The sequence below is a fragment of the Schistocerca gregaria genome, chromosome 7 (genome assembly GCF_023897955.1).
Source record: "Schistocerca gregaria isolate iqSchGreg1 chromosome 7, iqSchGreg1.2, whole genome shotgun sequence".
Classification (NCBI taxonomy): Eukaryota; Metazoa; Arthropoda; class Insecta; order Orthoptera; family Acrididae; genus Schistocerca; species Schistocerca gregaria.
In genome coordinates, this window is record NC_064926.1 from 343,247,876 (window position 1) to 343,270,914 (window position 23,039).

The window sequence follows — 23,039 nt, forward strand, 5'->3', positions numbered from 1 at the left end:
TGCGGTGCGTGGCACGCAACGTAAGCTCAGGTGCGTTTTTGTGCATATGTGTGTGTGTGTGTGTGTGTGTGTGTGTGTGTGTGTGTGTGTGTGTGTGTGTGCGCTTGCGTGCACCTGCACTTGTCAGAGAACGTGCTTGTTTGCTGTATATCAACGGCGTTATTGAAAGAGTACCACGAAGGTTTTATACAATGTGATTCCGTGATGTTGTTACAAAGGATAAACGTAACAGTTTGAAGTAAGGTTCCTTGGTCCGGAAATGATAGTTACAACTGAAAATCGTTCTGAAATCTCTGACAGTGGAATACATGTATCCGTATCGTTGTTGCTAAGATTTTAGGACAGGCTACTTTGAGACATCTTTGAGAGGTGGTTTCTTTGAGTCATCAACCTTCTGACTGGTTTCATGCGGCCTGCCACGACTTCCTCTCCTGCGCTACCTCTTCATCTCAGAGTAATTGTTGCACCCTACGTCGTCAGTAATTTGTTGGATGTATTCTAGTTTCCGTCTTCCTCTAATGCTTTGACCCTATACAGCTATCTCTAGTGTCATGGAGATTATTCCCCGGTGTTTCAGTAGAGGTGTTCAGTAGAAGAAATGTTTCACAATAGCAAAGATGAAGAAGTACTTCTAGCTCTTAATATGGAGCCCATATTTACTAGATATTTTGTCTCGGTTTGGTCCGTACCACTTCCGAAAAAATTGTGTAAACCAAAAAGTTAGCAGCAAAAGAGAATGAACATGTGCTTATAGCTTTTAAAATAAGGATTCAAAAGCTGTAGCATGATATACATTAGTTACGAAATACATTAATGAAGCCCCCATGAATGTACGAACAGTATAAAGAGTAAAATAAGATTGTACCAATGAAAGCATACATTAGCTGTAATATTATATGAATTTCTGTTTTGTTTTTCCTTGTGAAATACTTCATGTATTTAAAGTCTTCGTAAAGATGCTCGACCACAGACTTTTGCTAAAGACGCCAAACAAGAAGGAACTCTATATTTTCCTTTAAAACAAACGAAATATTGTGCTTCATTTATCCTCGCTACACTTAGGTGCCTTTTATCTCCTTTGTGTAGTAACGTAAGCATACATGGTCTTTTTTTTTGGTCATCATTCTACTGACTGGTTTGATGCGGCCCGCCACGAATTCCTCCCTGTGCTAACCTCTTCATCTCAGAGTAGCACTTGCAACCTAAATCCTCAATTATTTGCTTGACGTATTCCAATCTCTGTCTTCCTCTACAGTTTTTGCCCTCTACAGCTCCCTCTAGTACCATGGAAGTCATTCCCTCATGTCTTAGCAGATGTCCTATCATCCTGTCCCTTCTCCTTATCAGTGTTTTCCACATATTCCTTTCCTCTCCGATTCTGCGTAGAACCTCCTCATTCCTTACCTTATCAGTCCACCTAATTTTCAACATTCGTCTATAGCACCACATCTCAAATGCTTCGATTCTATTCTGTTCCGTTTTTCCCACAGTCGACGTATCTCTACCATACAATGCTGTACTCCAGACGTACATCCTCAGAAATTTCTTCCTCAAATTAAGACCGGTATTTGATATTACTAGACTTCTCTTGGCCAGAAATGCCTTTTTTGCCATAGCGAGTCTGCTTTTGATGTCTTCCTTGCTCCGTCCGTCATTGGTTATTTTACTACATAGGTAGCAGAATTCCATCAATCCTGATAAGTTTCTCGCTGTTCTCATTTCTACTACTTCTCATTACCTTCGTCTTTCTCCGATTTACTCTCAAACCATACTATGTACTCATTAGACTGTTCATTCCGTTCAGCAGATCATTTAATTCTTCTTCAATTTCCCTCAGGATAGCAATGTCATCAGCGAATCGTATCATTGATATCCTTTCACCATGTATTTTAATTCCACTCCTGAACCTTTCTTTTATTTCCATCGTTGCTTCCTCGATGTACAGATTGAATAGTATGGGCGAAAGGCTACAGCCTTGTCTTACACCCTTCTTAATACGAGCACTTCGTTCTTGATCGTCTACTCCATTGCCTTCTGCATCCTCATGTCGTTGATCATTGCTGATTCTTCCGCCTTTAGGGGCAATTTCCCACCCCTAGGACAAGAGAGTGCCCTGAAACTCTATCCGCTCCTCCGCCCTCATTGACAAGGCCGTTGGCAGAATGAGGCTGACTTCTTATGCCGGAAGTCTTCGGCCGCCAATGCTGATTATTTATCAAAATTTAGGCAGTGGCGGGGATCGAACCCGGGACCGAACACGTTTTGATTATGAATCAAAGACGCTAGCCGTAGACCACGGGTAGTCTTATATATCGAGATTATTTAATAAGTTAAGCCTATTGTTATAACTGTGGATGTAGAATTCTTTTAGTAATATTAGACCTGATTGACTCTCATAATAGTAACCATAATTTTCTATAAATTTAGATTTTTTTCCTATGACCTAAGGACAGAGTTGGTGACGAACTGCTGGAGGGTATAACGACCCAACATATTACGAGTTCTTCCATTATTCGTGTTGTATTGTTAACCAGGACCTTCCTGAGATCGACTTGCCGATTATTTCCTTGAGTTCTCAGCGTATATTTTGTACGTAAGAATGTTTTTTCACTAGCCTAATGTGTCTAGTCTGACAATACGAATGGTCACTGGCCTGACGTGTTATGCCAATGTGTAAGTATCTGATATCATCAGCATTGTTATTATTTTCTTTTGCCTAAAATTTTGGTTCACGATCACCGTCAGTGAAGATTTCTTTCCGTTGTGTTATTACATTAAATTCAGTCTTTTGAGAAAAAACATTTCTTTATGGCCATGACCTTCCTTCGTCATTAAATAAGCTGAGAGAGGGAAAGTCGCATGAACCAGCGTTTATTAGATATCATTTTTTTGTTTTGGTCCGCACCAACACTTCTGAAAGTTATCCACTCTATAATCTTAGCAACAGTAATACCACAAAATGTATCCCACTGCCAGAGGTATCAGAACGATTTTCGATTATAACTGTCGAAGCGGTCCTCTACGGATCAGGGCGCCTCATCTCAAATTGATACATTTACCCCTCTCTGTCATCCCTCAAAGTTTGTAACAACATCACGGGATCACACTGTGCATTCTCTGACACTGTTATTGTAAAATACTATAAAATGTATAAATACCACTCCTAAGATTTCTTGCATTTAATGCACTTTTCATGCCGATGTGCTGAGCATTTTGTCTTTATAACGACACTCGATGCGTGTATGACGCTCAGTTAGTTTCTTTCGTCTCGTTAAATGATTGTTTTATTTTTTTTGTTTGAGTCCCACTGGTAGTGAGCCAAAGTTGGTTCAATTGCTGAGATTCTGCGGTTTTCATGTATCAGACTGCTTATTCAAGAAACCAGTGTGGTATCCACCACGACCTATTAAAAGCAACAGCAAAGGATCACCGGTAATGTGTTTGTTTTTCGTTCCGATGCGATATCGGACATCGTAGTATTACTGTCATACAGCAACCTCATTCACCAAAATTCTCTCCCCCCCCCTCCTCCACAGACACACACACACACACACACACACACACACACACACACACACACACACACACACACCTCCTCAAGGGCAAACAGATAACTCGCGAAACAAGTAGTGCCCCATAGTGAGTCGCATAACACTAAATCATGAAAGAAAGAAATGATTTGATGCAAAAGCAGATAAGCTGTCATTATTATATTTTAATGTTAGTGATAAATTTCTCGTATTTTCCTCTCTTGACCAGAACGCATACAAACATCGTATTTGAGTGGGAGTTCTGTGAAGACCAATTCTATTTTTCGACATATGTCATCTGAGGGGGAGGGGCTTTTCTTACCCATACTACGCAAAAAGAAACAAGTTTGTCGTAGAGAGTCATGAGTGTATTAGTGAGTTCACGAATTTTGCCATTTACTACGTTCGTTATGATTACTTGGTGTCATTGATTTTCTGAGCAGTCCGCTGTTAGAGCGCGACGATGTATGTGCTTAATTTTCCCACAAATCATATGACGCGTTTCGAGCACTTAAAAAAAAAAAACGAAGTTAAACATCCCGGACGACCACGTTTCCTTGTCTCTCAGCTGATGTAATTGTTGTGTAATGTACTCGCCACAGTCCACAAAGCTCGCATACGTCAGTTCGGAATCTCATTTTATGAGTAGTCATCTAGATGCTAGAGTATGACTTTGTTGGTAAGGCTGTAGTGATCCGGTAAATATAGGTGAACAGCCATGAAACCAGAAACATGGAAAACGAGAGGTAAAGGGGTAAAACGTGGTTTCCTGTGAGAAAGGTAGTATTATATGGGACGGTGCCACAAACAATAAGAGAGGTACAGGCTATCGGATATCTGTTAAAACATCCAGGATCACGCAAAGTCAAACATATTGTAGAACACACTGTTGATCTAAAACACTCCACCGTGCAACAGGATATTCAACGCCTAGCGACATTGCTGTGGGGTGGTATAGAAAGTACAAAATGTTTCAAATGGCTGTAAGCACTATGGGACTTAACATCTGACGTCATCAGTCCCCGAGACTTAGAACTGCGTAAACCGAACAAATCTTAGGGACATCACACACATCCGCGCCCGAAGCAGGATTCGAACCTGCGACCGTAGCAGCCACGTGGTTCCGGCCTGAAGCGCCTACAACCGCTCGACCACAGCGGGTGACTAGAAAGTACAGTGACGCAAAAAAAACAACACCAAGATATAAACATAATTTGGTAGGCGTGTTTCTGAAAGATGATGTCTATTTAAATTTCGTGCCAGTAGCATAAGACTGGCACCATTACAGACACTACGTGGATTCAAATAAGGTTTTCGCTAAATACATAATGCAACCCTGGTGAGCGTTAGATAGCTGTGAGATCGGACGCGATGAGTTGATGTTAGTCAAGAATGCCTTTACGGTGATAAAGACACCATATCGACTCTTCACAAATACCTCACTGAGTTTAAATGAGGTCATCTAAAAGGGCTACGAGGAGATGACTGTTGCTTCTGAGATATTGCAGAAAGTATTAGAAGGAATGTAGCCACTTTACATGATTGCTTACAACGCTGGTCACGAGAATGTACTGTTACAAGGAGACCGGTCTCTGGTCTAGCGGTTCTAGGCGTTTCAGTCCGGAACCGCGCTGCTGCTACGGTCGCAGGTTCGAATCCTGCCTCGGGCATGGATGTGTGTTATGTCCTTAGGTTAGTCAGGTTTAAGTAGTTCTAAGTTCTAGGGGACTGATGACCACAGATGTTAAGTCCCATAGTGCTCAGAGCCATGTGAACCATTTTGACTAGGCACTCGCAAGAGGGAAGACCATGGTGTTCGGCGTTTGGCTTTGTTGCATCATAAAAGTGTCTGAAGTAGCATCTACATCTACATGACTACTCTGCAATTCACATTTAAGTGCTTGGCAGAGGGTTCATCGAACCACAATCATACTATCTATCTACTATTCCACTCCCGAACAGCGAGCGGGAAAAACGAACACCTAAACCTTTCTGTTCGAGCTCTGATTTCTCGTATTTTATTTTGATGATCATTCCTACCTATGTAGGTTGGGCTCAACAAAATATTTTCGCATTCGGAAGAGAAAGTTTGTGACTGAAATTTCGTAAAAAGATCTCGCCGCGACGAGAAACGTCTTTGCTGTAATGACTTCCAACGCAATTCGCGTATCATATCTGCCACACTATCTGCCCTATTACGTGATAATACAAAAAGAGCTGCCATTTTCTGCACCCTTTCGATGTCCTCCGTCAATCCCACCTGGTTAGGATCCCACACCGCGCAGCAATATTCTAACAGAGGACGAACGAGTGTAATGTAAGCTGTCTCTTTAGTGGACTTGTTGCATCTTCTAAGTGTCCTGCCAATGAAACGCAACCTTTGGCTCGCCTTCCCCATAATATTATTTATGTGGTCTTTCCAACTGAAGTCGTAATTTTAACACCAGTTGAATTGACAGCCTGGAGAATTGTACTATTTATCGAGTAATTGAATTCCAAATGATTTCTTTTGGAACTCATGTGGATCATCTCATACTTTTCGTTATTTAGCGTCAACTGCCACCTGCCACACCATACAGCAATCTTTTCTAAATCACTTTGCAACTGATACTGGTCCTCGGATGACCTTACTATACGGTAAATTACAGCATCATCTGCGAACAACCTAAGAGAACTGCTCACATTGTCACCTAGGTCGTTTATATACACTCCTGGAAATTGAAATAAGAACACCGTGAATTCATTGTCCCAGGAAGGGGAAACTTTATTGACACATTCGTGGGGTCAGATACATCACATGATCACACTGGCAGAACCACAGGCACATAGACACAGGCAACAGGCATGCACAATGTCGGCACCAGTACTGTGTATATCCACCTTTCGCAGCAATGCAGGCTGCTATTCTCCCATGGAGACGATCGTAGAGATGCTGGATGTAGTCCTGTGGAACGGCTTGCCATGCCATTTCCACCTGGCGCCTGAGTTGGACCAGCGTTCGTGCTCAACGTGCAGACCGCGTGAGACGACGCTTCATCCAGTCCCAAACATGCTCAATGGGGGACAGATCCGGAGATCTTGCTGGCCAGGGTAGTTGACTTACACCTTCTAGAGCACGTTGGGTGGCACGGGATACATGCGGACGTGCATTGTCCTGTTGGAACAGCAAGTTCCCTTGCCGGTCTAGGAATGGTAGAACGGTGGGTTCGATGACGGTTAGGATGTACCATGCACTATTCAGTGTCCCCTCGACGATCACCAGAGGTGTACGGCCAGTGTAGGAGATCGCTCCCCACACCATAATGCCGGGTGTTGGCCCTGTGTGCCTCGGTCGTATGCAGACCTGATTGTGGCACTCACCTGCACGGCGCCAAACACGCATACGGCCATCATTGGCACCAAGGCAGAAGCGACTCTCATCGCTGAAGACGACACGTCTCCATTCGTCCCTCCATTCACGCCTGTCGCGACACCACTGGAGGCGGGCTGCACGATGTTGGGGCGTGAGCGGAAGACGGCCTAACGGTGTGCGGGACCGTAGCCCAGCTTCATAGAGACGGTTGCGAATGGTCCTCGCCGATACCCCAGGAGCAACAGTGTCCCTAATTTGCTGGGAAGTGGTTGTGCGGTCCCCTACGGCACTGCGTAGGATCCTGCGCTCTTGGCGTGCATCCGTGCGTCGCTGCGGTCCGGTCCCAGGTCGACGGGCACGTGCACCTTCCGCCGACCACTGGCGACGACATCGATGTACTGTGGAGACCTCACGCCCCACGTGTTGAACAATTCGGCGGTACGTCCACCCGGCCTCCCGCATGCCCACTATACGCCCTCGCTCAAAGTCCGTCAACTGCACATACGGTTCACGTCCACGCTGTCGCGGCATGCTACCAGTGTTAAAGACTGCGATGGAGCTCCGTATGCCACGGCAAACTGGCTGACACTGACGGCGGCGGTGCACAAATGCTGCGCAGCTAGCGCCATTCTACGACCAACACCGCGGTTCCTGGTGTGTCCGCTGTGCCGTGCGTGTGATCATTGCTTGTACAGCCCTCTCGCAGTGTCCGGAGCAAGTATGGTGGGTCTGACACACCGGTGTCAATGTGTTCTTTTTTCCATTTCCAGGAGTGTAGATCAGGAACAGGACGCTTCTCTGGGGAACACCTGATATCACTTCAGTTTTACTCGATGATTCGCCGTCTATTAGTACGAACTGCGACCTTCCCGACAGGATCTACATCTACATCATCTACATGACTACTCTGCAATTCACATTTAAGTGCTTGGCAGAGGGTTCATCGAACCACAATCATACTATCTCTCTACTATTCCACTCCCGAACAGCGAGCGGGAAAAACGAACACCTAAACCTTTCTGTTCGAGCTCTGATTTCTCTTATTTTATTTTGATGATCATTCCTACCTATGTAGGTTGGGCTCAACAAAATATTTTCGCATTCGGAAGAGAAAGTTGGTGACTGAAATTTCGTAAAAAGGTCTCGCCGCGACGAAAAACGTCTATGCTGTAATGACTTCCATCCCAACTCGTGTATCATATCTGCCACACTCTCTCCCCTATAACGCGATAATACAAAACGAGCTGCCCTTCTTTGCACCCTCTCGATGTCCTCCGTCAATCCCACCTGGTAAGGATCCCACACCGCGCAGCAATATTCTAACAGAGGACGAACGAGTGTAGTGTAAGCTGTCTCTTTAGTGGACTTGTTGCATCTTCTAAGTGTCCTGCCAATGAAACGCAACCTTTGGCTCGCCTTCCCGACAATATTATCTATGTGGTCCTTCCAACTGAAGTTGTTTGTAATTTTAACACCCAGGTACTTAGTTGAATTGACAGCCTTGAGAATTGTACTATTTATCGAGTAATCGAATTCCAACGGATTTCTTTTGGAACTCATGTTCACGAATCCAGTCGCACAACTGAGACGATACCCCATAGGCCCACAGAATGATTAGAAGTCGCTTCTGAGGAACGGTGTCAAAAGCTTTCCGGAAATCTAGAAATACGGAATCAACTTGAGATCCCATATCGATAGCGGCCGTTACTTCGTGAGAATAAAGGGGTAGCTGCGTTGCACAAGAGCGATGTTTTCTGAAACCATTCTGATTACGTATCAATAGATAATTCCTTCGAGGTGATTCGAGCATCAGTTGGCGCCGCAGTAACACAGCGAACTGTTACAAATCGATTACTTCAAGGGCAGCTCCGAGCCAGACGCCGTGTAGCTTGCATTGCACTGACCCCAAACCACCCCCATTTGTGACTTCAGCGGTCGTGTGACGAGGGCCTCCCGTCTGGTAGACCGTTCGCCTAGTGCAAGTCTTTCGATTTGTCGCCACTTCCACGACTTGCGCGTCGATGGGAATGAAATGATGATGATTAGGACAACACAACACAAAGTCCCTGAGCGGAGAAAATCTGCGACGCAGCCGGGAATCGAACCCGGGCCCTTTGGATTGACAGTCTGTCGCGCTGACCACTCAGCTACCGGGAGCGGAAACTTCAGTGGTGTCGAGCGAGAGCTCATTGGACGGATGTGTTTTCTGATGAAAGCTAATCATGCCTCGGGGCCAATGAAGGCCGTGTGTTGGTAAGAAAGAGGCAAATTTATGGTCTGCAGTCAACCTGTCTGCATGCTAGACACATTGAACATACACTTGGAGTTATCCCACGTATCCTGACTGCAAATTTGTATGTTAGTCTGGTGATTCGGCCTGTTGTGCTGCCACTCACGAACAGAATTCCAGGGGATTTTTCAGAACGAACAGTGGTCGTCTACATACCACTGTTGTAACGCAACATGCGCTACAGAGTGTCGATATGTTGTCTCGGCTTGTCACTTACCAGATCTGTCTCCAGTCGAGCACACATGGGACATTAGCAGACGAAAACTCCCACCAGTGCTATCTACAAACGGCATTAATCGTTCGTGGACTGACGGACAAACTGTAATAAGCTTCAAACTCCACCCCACAAACTGACATCTGGCGCCTATGCAACACAATGCGTGCAAGTTTGAATGCTTTCGTTCAACGTTCTGACGGTTACACCGCTCTAAATTAACTGTTATTTGCGAGTTTCTTTCTGTCAGTTTATAGTAACAGAATAGAGATACATTAATGCAACAGAGACGAATGTGGCATCATTGTAGCGACGAGGCGGACCACAAGTAGACTTTGACAAAGAGGAAACAAATGTCATGGCCGACGCCTCGGAATGAGCACCTCGGAAACGGCGAAGCTGGTCGGCTGTTCGCGTGCTACTGTCGTGATCATCCATGGAAAATGATTGAAGGACGGTAAAGCCAAGAGTAGGCGACAAGGTGTTTGACTTCAGTGCCTCGTCACAGAACATGGGTGTCAAAGGCTCACCTCTTCTGCACAGCAGAATAGGCGGTGGTAGGAGGCAGGTATGATAACAGAACGGAATGGTGCTACAGGCACATGTACTTAAGAGCATAAAGTTAAGAGGTCAGTTGCATCATCGGATGTTCTTAATGGGTGCGGCGATGAAGACCAAACCTGTGCTTCACATTTTTAGTTAGCTTAAGATATTTGTGTGTAAATAAAAGGAAATTGCAAAGGTATGGAACCATCCGAACGAGGCGGCTGGAACTGTTACGGCAGTGAACTCTTATTCGGAAATATGGGACCATACTGATTTAGATTTTCCGTGGTTTTCTTACATCATTTCAGGCAAATGCCGCCATGGTTCGTTCATCGACGCCACGTCCGACGACCTGTCCTATCCTTACAGAACAAACTTAAGAATTATGTGTACATCTGTTTTTTGAGCTATTAATTTTCTGTTGTATTACCGTGTCAACTTCTATGTCACTGTGAGATACTCTTTGGATGAAATAAATAAATAAAGTAGATCCTCTACGTGTTTTCATATTAACCCAATGACATCGTCAATTACGACTGCAGTCGACACGGGGCCATCGCGATTGGACTACTGATCAAAGGAAACATATCGCCACGTCTGATGAATCAGGTTTCTTTCCAGATACACAGTCATCCAGGAGAATGCAACCGGGCGGTGGTGGTATTACGTTATGGGGAATATTCTCTTGTGCTTTCGTGGAACCTGTGGTAGTAATAGAAGGCAGCGCTACAGCTCTGGAATTTGTTAACGTGATTGCTTTCAGCGTGCTTCCCTTCATCCTTGATGTCTTCCCCAACAATAGCGGCACCTTCCAGCTTGACAACCCTTGTAACAAGGACGTGACCTGTGCGTAGAAGGCTGGTTGCACATATCTCCGGAAAGCTACCAATAACTTGTCGAATGTGTGCTGCCAAAAAAAACAGCAGATGTACAGAGTTCCAAATTTCTACCGACATGCTTTTGAACAACTGGTCATAATGTTTTTCATTTATCAACATAAATTAGTATGTAGACGTGAGGAGCACGTAATGAAAAGGTAATAAAGTAAGAAGTGACACAGAATTTTATTAAATTAATACAGAGGTGTGCGCAACTTAAGAACGGAAGTACCTTTCGCGCGGTTTGCCACTGCCGGCCGGAGTGGTCGAGCGGTTCTAGACGCTACAGTCTGAAACCACGAGACCGCTACGGTCGCAGGTTCGAATCCTGCCTCGGGCATGGATATGAGTGATGTCCTTACGTTAGTTAGGGTTACGTAGTTCTAGGGGACAGATGACCTCAGCAGTTAAGTCCCATAGTGCTCAGAGCCATTTTCTGCTTTGCCACTGGCAGGTAAAATAGCTCGTTGATCTACTACAGTAAATTATAAAACGTGACTGAAAGAAATACACAATGAGGACAGAAACAACACTCTTATTCAAAGACAATAATTACACGAAGTGAAAGATGTTCTCCTGAACATTATGAAATGTGAGACATGGTTCTTAGTAGAATGTGCAATCACCACGGCCCGCAGTGCATGCTCCGCGACGTGGTGCCATGCTGGCCACATGGTTCGTAGGGACGTCTTGTGGTCGGGCGGTTCAGTCCTCCACAACTGATGGATGGTCGTTGGTGCATGTGGACACGCTGCAATATGTCACTCAAAGGCATCTTATATGTGCTCGACGGGACTTACGTTCTGGGAATGGGCAGGCCAGTCCACCCACCGATTATCCTGTTGTTCAAAGAAGACCTTCACTTGCACTCTTCCATACGGTCGCGCACTGTCATCGATAAACATGAAGTCAGGGCCGAACGCACTGCTGAGAAGTGTACCATGCTCAATTATTTGGAGGTCAGTATAACCATAAAATTCTGAATTTCCACTCCATGGCCCTTCGAACATCAAAACGATGATATTTGACAATGTTCCTTGGTATATTTCGTGTTCCCACCTCTCGTCGTAAGACCGTCCGCTCAGAATGATTTAGACTGAATTTGCTCTCATCCGAGAAGTACGCACAAGCCCGCTCCTTGTTGATTCAGTCCGTAAGTTCTCGAGGCCATAGGAAACGGTGCCACCGATTTGCAGGTGTCAGCGGAACACACGTACTAATGGTCGGAGGAAAACTGCCCCCATTCCACTGTGTAGCGTGATATTCGTGCGTTGCAGGCCTGTTAAATGTGGTTGCTGTTGCACCCGTTTTACGTGGTTCCCTCTCTACTTGTTGGTCTTCTGATGCTGTAGTTGACCGTGGTCGACCACCTTTCTTTTGGACAGCAGTGCCTGTGGTTCGGATCCCTCAGCACCCAAATGAAAGCATTCTCTGAGCAATATCAAACTCTTGGGACCGGCCGGAGTGGCCGAGCGGTTCTAGGCGCTTCAGTCCGCAACCGCGCGACCGCTACGGTCGCAGGTACGAATCCTGCCTTGGACATGGATGTGTGTGATTTCCGTAGGTTAGTTAGGATTAAGTAGTTTTAAGTTCTAGGGGACTGATGACGTCATAAGTTAAGTCCCATAGTGCTCAGAGCCATTTCAACCAAACTCCTATGCTACATTCGTCGCACTTAGTCGTTCTTAAGTTTCCCGATGATTGCACCCCAGTTTGAAGTAATCGAAATATCATCTCTGGGCACTTTGTAATGACAAAGTCCACCACAGGGTACCGTGCTCGTTGATTGACACACACACTGTTGTTTCCTGTTCCCTCAACTGCCATGTGTTGCAGGGCAGCTCCATTTGGCGTCATGTAACGTCCATCTTTCTGTGCACGCCTGGGTGACCTCTGGCAACATGCTGCCGCACTTTGTCATTTCCACGGAGTAATTTTATGTTACTTTACCTGCCTCTTCCTGATGTTTTACAGACCACTATAGTAGACAGCAGATTTCATAGAAGTAATTGGTAAGCACAATAGGCGAAAAGGTATGAACAACGAACTCGATTCCAGTGAATACTGTGAATATTACCTCAAAGAAATTGTAGAGGCAGAAGTCACAACTTGCTTTTCCATTAATATGCACGAAGACAATGTACAAGAATGCCTCGGAATATTCGCATATTCATAATAACCTTACAGGAAATGCTCATTTGATACACTGCTTTGCTAAGCGTATCGCCCACTGTACATGCGTGTATACTGTAACTCAGTAGCTACAGAGGAAATGTAGAAAGAATCACAACGACCGCCTGAAATAATTAGCCGTTTTCGATGGATTGGAATAACTCAGCAAGCTTCTACCATCTGGTACGGTTAGCACACAAGTTTGCATCAGCATTTCCTGACTCGTAACAACCAAATGACGAATGGTTCTTCAATAAAATGTTAATGGTATCGTACTGAATTGTCGTCACAATTTTTATTGTAATTCCTTTCCGCAGAAAGAGAGTAAAATGCAGAAAAACACTAGAAAGAGTGCTTCCGAAAATCCCGAAACTTGCAGAACGCTCGACTAGAAGACAATTGCTTATTTACAAAGAAACTGGAGGCGATACTCATACAGCAAGACAAGAACAAGCTCTTTTTAGTGTCATAGTGACTCGAAGCGAAGAAGGCAGAATGCCGTTGGTATCCTTTTCTGGACAGATACTCCTGCGTCGTTACAAGCTGCTTTATTATTTTGGGTGTTTATGGCAAAGCAAACTGAGTTACTGCTTCACGCCGCGACTTGAAAATGTTATGCAGCTGCGACTACATAATTATTTGGCCTGGAACAGGTAACACACATAACTATTTCTAAACCTTATTCATAATTAATTAGTCATTTAACAATAAAAGTATTTCCAGTAGTCTCTATTGAAGTTGTATTAATTCTTAGTGTGGTGGGAAATTTCTTATAAATAGGAAGCGGAATACAGAAGTGTGACACTCAAGGACGGGACGTCGGTAACCGCCTCCACGGGCTTCGCCTACATAGATAGACTACCCGCGAGGCAGGCGCAGATGGCAATGCCCATCGTAAACTCGGACCTGTTCAGAGATGTACATCATTTAGCGTGCAACAGTTTCGCAGCAGCACTTGCCGACACGACGTGAATCTTCTGATGCGCCGACTCCTGAAATATGACGTTGCATTCCGAGTAATTCTAAGAAAAAGTTTCATAGAGCTCCTTATTTCTACTATTTATTATCACTTCTTACAACAAATATAATCTTGCGCCGTTTCTGATGCTGGCATAGGTTTATTTTTTCGATTGACGATAATAGCGCGCGAAAATCAACTACGTTCAAGAAGAAATGACGTTTCAGAGCGAATGGAGTTTCAATGTAGTCACTCGTCATTATTTTTTGAATATCTCATTACTAATATATCTGCAAACAACTGAGACAATCACAGTTTGTTCTAATACTGCACTGAATAAGATATGGCTACTGAGACGGTATCTAGAGTGGAAATGAGCAATCAAACCCAGAAAAAGTTTGACGGTTGATGAGGTGTGTTGAGTGCGGTCGATTGTGACTTTACTGAATTTGGTGACCTGCGGCAGTGACAAAACGAATTACAGTCTAACGAGAAACCTCATCTCCATTAAGCGACAAATTTTAGAAGAGTTGTGCTTTTTATCTCCCATCAGAACGCTGAAGGATATAGAGTAAACTACGAGCATTAGTGTACTACAAAAATCTGTACTCGTCCGCATTACAGTTTTTCCAATAAAGACGGAGCAATTAGAACTCAATAACGAAACATGTGCAACAGGAAATGGGCCTTGCAAATATTTCAAAACCAATTCCTAATATTGGAAATTATTGGTTGAGACAGAAATTTTAGTTACGACAACTATCACAGAGAACTAATACAGGTAAATTTTGACGGAAAAAATATAACTGCCAAACATTACAAAAGTGAAGCATAACAGTCTACCAGTTTGATTTGCCATTTTGATGGGTACATGATGATAGAAATAGGGCGAATCATTTCCTAGGGAGTGGGGCTGTACCTCTGAAAAGTGTTCCATACAAGGAGAGAAACAAGTTCTGTGTTTTAAGACAGGGTATTATTAGCGAAAATATCCCCAACCTGTGGAATGCAAAGCCATTAGAAACTGATTCTCAAGGTAGCTGCTTTCGTTCTACGCTTCTAGTCCACGCCACACCGAAAAAATGGACTACTCTAGTTCCTACAGTTCTTAATAATTTTTTTTCAAAGCGTTGAAGGTGACGTGTGTATGCGCGCGCGTGCGTGTGTGTGTGTGTGTGTGTGTGTGTGTGTGTGTGTGTGTGTGTGTGTGTGTGTGTGTGAGAGAGAGAGAGAGAGAGAGAGAGAGAGAGAAAATAGGATCCTGTTGCATAATTCGACCGGCCGGGGTGGCCGTACGGTTCTAGGCGCTACAGTCTGGAACCGCGTGACCGCTACGGTCGCAGGTTTGAATCCTGCCTCTGGCATGGATGTGTGTGATGTCCTTAGTTTAGTTAGGTTTAAGTAGTTCTAAGTTATTGGGGACTGATGACCTTAGAAGTTAAGTACCATAGTGCTCTGAGCCATTTGATCTTTTTTTTTTTTTTCTTCACACTTCGGGCTATACATTGACCTGCAGCACTACTGAATCACGGTTAGGTGCTTCTACAATATTGACATAAGAAGCCAAACGGCAATGTTCTCCTTTTTTTTTTTTACGTTTATGTTACTCGATCAGTATCAAACCAGTTCCAAGTAACCCTGAAAAATTCTCGAAAAAAATCGACATTGAGGTTTTGCGACCATGTTTTACACACTCCGTTACTTTTAGACAAGCAACTTCGCTCTGTGATAGAATGCCTAAGTGAGACTTGGGGTCAGGAATTCAATTCACTGTGTAATCAAATATTGACACGAAGGTATATATTCTACGAGCATTTCCGTGTAGCTCAAAATCCATAGAGACGGAAGAAAATTAGTTTCTAATCTCTTTTATTTTGAAGAATTTTGATTAACAATCTCTTATAAAAGATCGGTAATTACGTCTTAACGTCTGCAATGCAAAACGGAGTTTTCTGTGCGATAAATGTAATTTTAAATAAAAGGACGCGCATTTTTATAAAAATGGTAGTTATATGTGTTAATAAGCATATATTTGATGAAAATCACACTGAAATGACATAAGTATTCGAACTGAACGGAAAAATAACGAAAAAAATAATAATCGAAACATGACTCGATCCAGCGATTACCAGTCTGTTGCTCCGCCGATGCTTTTCCAACTTTAAAGTCGTAGAAGATGCACCTTTGTTTAACAGATTAATTCGAACGGAACTGTTTCGAGAATAGTTGAATCGAGCTGCTTTTACATATTGATATTGGAGTTCTAAACTTCATGTACCACGAATACAAAATAAACTACAAAAATTCGATTGCGGTGTGGTTCTCTTGAGAGTCTCTGAAGTAACGGAGGTTATCAAAACCAATCGTAAGTGTCCTCTCAGTTTTTACCTTTGAAGACAGATACACGCCAGCTGTCAAATTGAAAAAAAAATTAATTCAAAGCCTATAAAACTTTATTTGACAGAATGATTGTTCTTAGCTCGTTTATCGACATCTGCTCATACTCTCTTAATGACGCAAATAACGTGACGTAGACAAGCTGATGCGAAAGAAAAATATTAATCTAACGTTAACCTCCATATTTCGCCTCTTAATTTATTCGTTCATTCGTTCTTCGTCACTCCCTAGATACCATCAGCAATGAGCGGATAAACCAGTCACAGAATGAAACTCTCCGCTTTACTTCGCCTCTTACTTGTGGCATAAAACCAGTCAAGGAAGCCTGGGTAAATGAAAAATCGGCTCCGCACGTTGCCATAAAAGAGTTTCGAGAATAACGAATGACGAACTTACAGTACCCTTGATGATAAACGTGCCTACACGTTTGACCTTTCGCTTTGTAGACATTTTTATTCATTGTTTTAGTCACAAACTCCATCAGCCTTTCATTTATGAACGTTCGTCACAGAGCACGTAGGACATTGTCACTAGCACATTGTCGTGAATTCCACAATATATACAGCACAGCAGACGGCCTACGGCTTTATTCATAAGCATCCATATCATATTAGTATCAGAATATGGTATTCTAAACGAAAAAGCAATCAATCTGCTTTAATGAAATGCAGCAGTACACATTTCTGAATCATTCGGCTCATAAGCGTTTCAGAGGTATTGCATGCTGCATTAAACGATAACAATTGAAAAAACTGACAATGTATGAAATTAAATGGCCTATAGAACATACGACTGACCAAATACTACAGAATCTTCCCAAGAGGGCAAAGAGATTAAAGGAATTCGAAGAAACTGACAGTGTACAATGAAAAATTAACATAATGTATCATTGATTGTAATGCGTAACATTCTCATTGTTCTGTAAATCGAGACTCACTTGGAAATTTGCAGTAACTGATAGGTTCTGATTTACCTCTTTTCATATTATGGGTCACACTGTTTCTTTTTATAGACGCAAAAGTACATACTAAGTTTAATGAGAAAGGTGGAAATGTACAAAGGAATTAAAACAAATATGCAAGAGCTGATACAGCAGCTATAGTTTTGTTAAAGAAGTAAACAGATCGGCTCAATTTTGTACTGAAATAACATACCTAATCATGAAAGTGAAACAGTCAGAGGAACATCCATATTATAAACTCGTTTACAGGATGAAATAACTTGAAGAGCAATAGAAACCACAAGAAATGCGAACTGGAGCCGTCATTCTTTGTATTTATCTGTTCTTTGAACTAGGCTGAAGTTGGATTGTCATTCATTTGTACCTTATATTCACAGAAAAATCTGAGATTTTATCGCTGAGGCAGCTTGCTCAAGGTAAGACAAAATTCTCGATCAGCTATATCTGTAGTCTCGAAGTCGGAAGGGGCATGGTAATAATAATTATTATTCTGATCTCAGCACTATTAGTAGTTGCTTCCGTTAATTATTCACAGATATAGTGATGCGGATTCCAGCAACAGATATCGAAATACAGGGCCGCTCCGTTTGGTATCATTGTGAAAACGACGGATGAGCAACACGTAGCTGTGTTCGTTACAGTCCACTGTGCAAGTTATGCGTTTCTCCGACTACTAACTTCACAGGCAACGTACCAAACATAATTCCATCTGTCTTAAAATGATTATAAAATTGTCAACATTATTTAGTGTCAATACTATTTGTTTCTATTATTATAGTATGTCGTAAGTACATTGTATCCCTTAATCCATAAACTAGTATGTAAATAACATTAGATGTTTGCATATTTTTACAATCCAGATGAATGAGCAGCTGTAGTTCCACGTCGTAGCTGTTGAAGTGTTAACGTAAGAAAATATACAAAGTCGATTAAACTTTCGTGTCTACTATTTTATTCAAATACCAATTAACTCAGGTACTACAGTAACGCTAACGTGCCAAACAAACATGTTCAAAAAATGAACATTCTTGTCTCTATGCGCCAAATTTCACCCTGATAAGGCTACCAGATTAATGAAACACACTACAAAAGTGGTCGAGCAAGGATGCATTTGTGTAGTGAGGGAGCCCCAGCTTAGTAAATAAGAATTTACGTTTTTTCTATCTTACATTGCTCCACACGACCGCTTCTATTTGTTTGGTCATCTGATCAGCTTTGTTTGTCCAATGTCGGAAGATTTCACCTACGTACGAGTTCAATATGAGTTTGTTTACATAGACGACCAGTTGCCAGCAGCTTCCCCAAGAGCGGGATTTCTTTACAATTAATCATAAAACATAACTTGTTTTTATCTAACGGCACACCCAAAGAAAGAGAGCTGCAAGTGTAGCCCAGTAGGCCATCCGCGTGTATTGTCAACTTAACGGTCCTGTCATAAATAATAAAATGTCGCGCGCGATACGTAACTTGATTTGTTCTTTTATTTTATTTTTCTACCGGTCTTCCTCCCGTTTGGAATTGTACGATTTCTCAATTTCAAGGCACACTAAGACAGTTGGTTTCTTGGTCACATATTCCGTAGGTAGGTGTTGTGTTTACCAAGCGAAAGAAACAAACAATTTCAGAAAGTACTCACCCAGGAATGAAAAACAAACAAGTAAATCACACTATCCATCTAGAATCTTCTCAATAGCAGACGCAAATTTCGAAATCACAACATCTGCAGGTTTCAGTTTGTAATGTAAGAACCATCACTGAAATGTCAACACGCCATAAACAGGTTTCTATGTCAGTTATATCGTATTCTTAACTGTAAATTGTAAAATTGCAGCGTAATATTTGTAGAATTACACAAGTAAACTTTTAGAATAACTGAAAGTTTTGTTACCTGTCGTATATGGAACCACACTGATGTAAGTTGCACGTCTTAGATACACAGTTTTCATAGATGACAGTACGAGTTTCAAATAACGCCACAGATGGTGCAGATACTAAAATTAATAAATGTTTATCGTATATTGTTTTACGCAACACACTGGTACTTATTTATCTATAAAAGGCGCATATTTGTTCAATTATTCACTTTTGTTTCGTAATCTGTATCACTATTCATTGTTATAGGCTGAAGTGCTTATACATGTAAACCTAAGTAATTTTTATTCTGATGAAGACCGTCTTAGAGCTGTCGAAACCATGGTAAATTTAACAACAATTTCTTGCAGCCGAGGGGCTATACATATTTTCCGTAATTAAATACTGTAACACTAATGTTGACAATTTTCCCTTTTTTTAAGGCCAATATTATTGTTTTTATGAAGAATATGTAAGTAGAAAAGATTGTTTGAAGCTTATTGTATTCTATAAAATGTATGTTATTTATCATCTTTGCAGTATTGAAGTATCTATTCAATTTGTGATGATTATTAAAACGTGTAGCGTCATGTTTGAAAGCTCTGTGAACAACATCTAGAAATTACTCCAACAATAGTCTCAGGTATTTAAAGAAGTTCTAGCAAAAATGTGCGTACATTCTTCAGCAGTTCTATGTTTAAGACAGTTCAAAATGATTATAGCGATTATAGACGTCTGTAAGTAATTAACTCACAGTAACACATCAACAAAAATTACAAAAAATTTAGAAGAAAGTTTTAAATTTTGATCGTTGCGCAGGCGCAATGAATCGGAATCTGGCGCACCGTCTTAAATCAACTCTTTGCAGACCGTCAGATGGGTCTTACTGGACTTGACAACGCCGTATCCTTCTTATCTACATTTAAATCTCTGGGCCTCACACCCGTGGATTTCTCTTTATACCGTTACGTTTTCGACCTTGTGTGTGTGTGTGTGTGTGCGTGTGTGTGTGTGTGTGTGTGTGTGTGTGTGTGTGTGTGTGTGTGTGCGCGCTTCTTTGCCGAGAAGAATTTTCAGAACTCAAAATACACATTTCTAACACTCTCGCTCTATGACTCTGCATATACTTCAGAATGTATGGCGTGAAGTGGATTATCGCTTTCATGTATTCCTCGTGATCGAGGTGTCATACAGAACGCATATTGAAGTTTACAATTCTTGCAGACGTAAAGCTACGAATTAAACAGTTATATAAGTTTTTAATCGCTATATTTACTTCGAAGAGCCCTGTACTTTTCGCAACAATTTCACAAGCAGTATTTAAGGAGCCAATGTAGCAGTTACAGAGCCATTTGTAGATCGCAAAAATTGCCGTTGTACTACAATCGAAAATCTGATGACAAAACTGTGACTTAGGGAGGTAGAATGGCCAGGTAAAGACACTATTGAAAAGACGGAGTATAAATTTTTATTGGGTGCCACCTTCACAGACTCATTCAAAGTCACTCACATATTTCCATCTCTTCTGTATTAGGATCACAGTCATTTATTTCATATGGTGAGCTGATTTCGCCGGTGTGACGTTCTTAAGAGGCTGCTGTTATCATCGAACACTAATTTCACACAGTCTTTAAAAATTAAAACTGCTGGCGTAGCAGGCTCGAACAAGAGACACCAACCTGTGGACGCAGTCTTCCGTACAACTTATCACGATGCTTCAAATATGGATTATAAACAGTCTTGACGGCAATAAAATGTATATTTAGAATGGTAATCGGTTTCGGTCAGAATGTGGCCATCTTCAGACTATTTATATGGTCATGACAAGCGGTGGAGGTGAAAGGAGCAGGTGTTATGACTCCACGAACGTCAACTGCGCAAAAGCAGTTGATGTTCGTGTTGTCATAGGACGTACTCCGTTCACCACCACCCCGCGCCATCATCATATAAATGGTCTGAAGATGGGCACATTCTGATAGAAACCGGCAACCATTCTGAATAAATGTTTTATTGCGGTCAGAACTGTTTTTAATCCACGTTTAAAATATGTTTAGCCAGACTGCTGTTTCTCCACGAGAAATGTTCCCAAAAATTACTAATATCATGAATTTCTATGTTTACATACATACGAAACTACAGCAGTTGACGAATATGGAATGCTGTCATTGCTTCTACGTCAGCAACTATATACATAAATGGCTTTGTAAGAACTCCTGAGGTTAAGAGTAAGCACGTGAAAATGCCAATCATCGAAATCAGCTGATCGTTTAAAATAACTGTGATCATAATACAGTCAAGGCAGAACATGAAGAGTTATCAAAACTGGACGTATTTAAGACAAGCGATACTTATTTCCACAAAACAGATTTGCTTTTGTGCGTGTCGATAGATGTTTATGTCAAAATTATCGGTTTCGGGCGATGCAGACCACCTTAAGATCATGTGTGGTAGTTACAGTTCACTGTCATACAATGTTGAGTATATCAGTTCACTGACGTATACTGTTAAGTATACGACAATGCACTAATATATACATTGCAACAAGTTATTCTATATGTTCTGAAGATGGGCAACATTGTCCGAAACCAAACATTTTGAAGTAAACACCACTCGATAATCAAAAAGTAAACCTTTATGGGATTACTGAACTATCTTTAAGGAGAATGCAGACAACTTTTGTCTCTTGACAGCACTGTCTCGATTTTGCTAAGAACAGACTCGGTGACTACGACGAGAAAATGCTACAATTTTGATTAAATACAAATATACTCCAGCTGTTTAATGGCAGTGCGAGGCGACTCACCTGGCGCAGACAGGCGGCGGTGCAGGAGGCGGCGCCCTGGTGGCAGGAGGCGGGAGGCCACCACCAGCCCGGCGCCGCCGCCGCCAGCGCGGCCAGCGTCCACAGCCCCGCCGACGCCATGCGGGGGCGGCCGGCGCCTAGCAGCGGCGCGGCACCGCCTCCGCGCCCGCGCTGGCTGTCAGCTGAGCGCCGGAGGCGGCTGGAGCGGCGCGAAACTTCATAGCGCGCCAGGAAACGTGGCCGCGGGGAAGTTGTGCCAGGTATCACTGCTGAACGTCGGAGAGACTGCCGCACAGATGTAGGTAGCGCAACAGCGCCCGGGTATCAGGGAGTCCGAGCCGCGAGGGCCGGCTGCCGTCAGCTGATGGCCGGGAGCCGGGCAGCTGCTGCGTGCTGGGAGGACGCTGGTGGCGTGGTGTCCGGGAGCAGACTGCCGCGCGGCGGACTCGCCGCTACCCTCGCCACATCGCGCCGCGCCTCCCCCACCACCGGCGCAGTCACGTGCTCTGCTCGGCTGCCGAGTGGAGGGAGGCAGGCCACGACGAGCTGCTTGTCCACGCGTCCCACGGCGTGTCTCAGGCAAAGCTACTGGTCTACCGTACGTTTTATCACCATGGGCGATTTTGTTAGGTTGGTGCAATGTTCAAAGCCTTTTCCCGTAATTTTAAGAAGCACTAAAGATGCATAACATAGATTTTAATCTTCTATAATATATTCTCTTTCATATTTACAACAGCCGGCAAACGCGAGGGTCACTTCTCGATTCCGAGAGTGCAGTCATCACGTTCAAAGCACATTTGCATCCGGCAAGGTAGTTCCTTGAATATTTATTGACAACGAGTGGTGTAATGGTACTTGAATTACGTAACAGTTATGGCACCTCACCTGAACCTCTTGTTACCAGTAATATTCTACTGTGTTTCTGTTAACTACTTAACACATTTCTGAGACAACAGTCAGATTTGATTTCATTTGTGATACATCGATATGTTTATATTGCAATGATATTATTCTTATGTGTATTCTTTCTTTTGTCACTATGATCTCTGACGTACTTGTAACTCTGACTTTGGGCGCGTAAGCGATT

The 23,039-nt window shown here is 42.8% G+C and overlaps 1 protein-coding gene across 2 annotated transcripts in view; it reads right to left on the reverse strand.

Moving 5' to 3' along the window:
• Positions 1 to 22,524, reverse strand: part of LOC126281530 (uncharacterized) — a 155,196-nt gene extending 132,672 nt beyond the window's left edge. The window contains exon 1 of one of the 2 annotated variants that reach the window (XM_049980577.1): positions 21,953 to 22,524. In XM_049980577.1, the coding sequence (XP_049836534.1) occupies positions 21,953 to 22,072 (120 nt within the window). In that variant the 5' untranslated portion in view covers positions 22,073 to 22,524. The remainder of the gene's footprint in view (positions 1 to 21,952) is intronic. The other variant, XM_049980576.1, reaches the window with a different exon arrangement.
• Between the last annotated feature and the right edge of the window lie 515 nt (positions 22,525 to 23,039).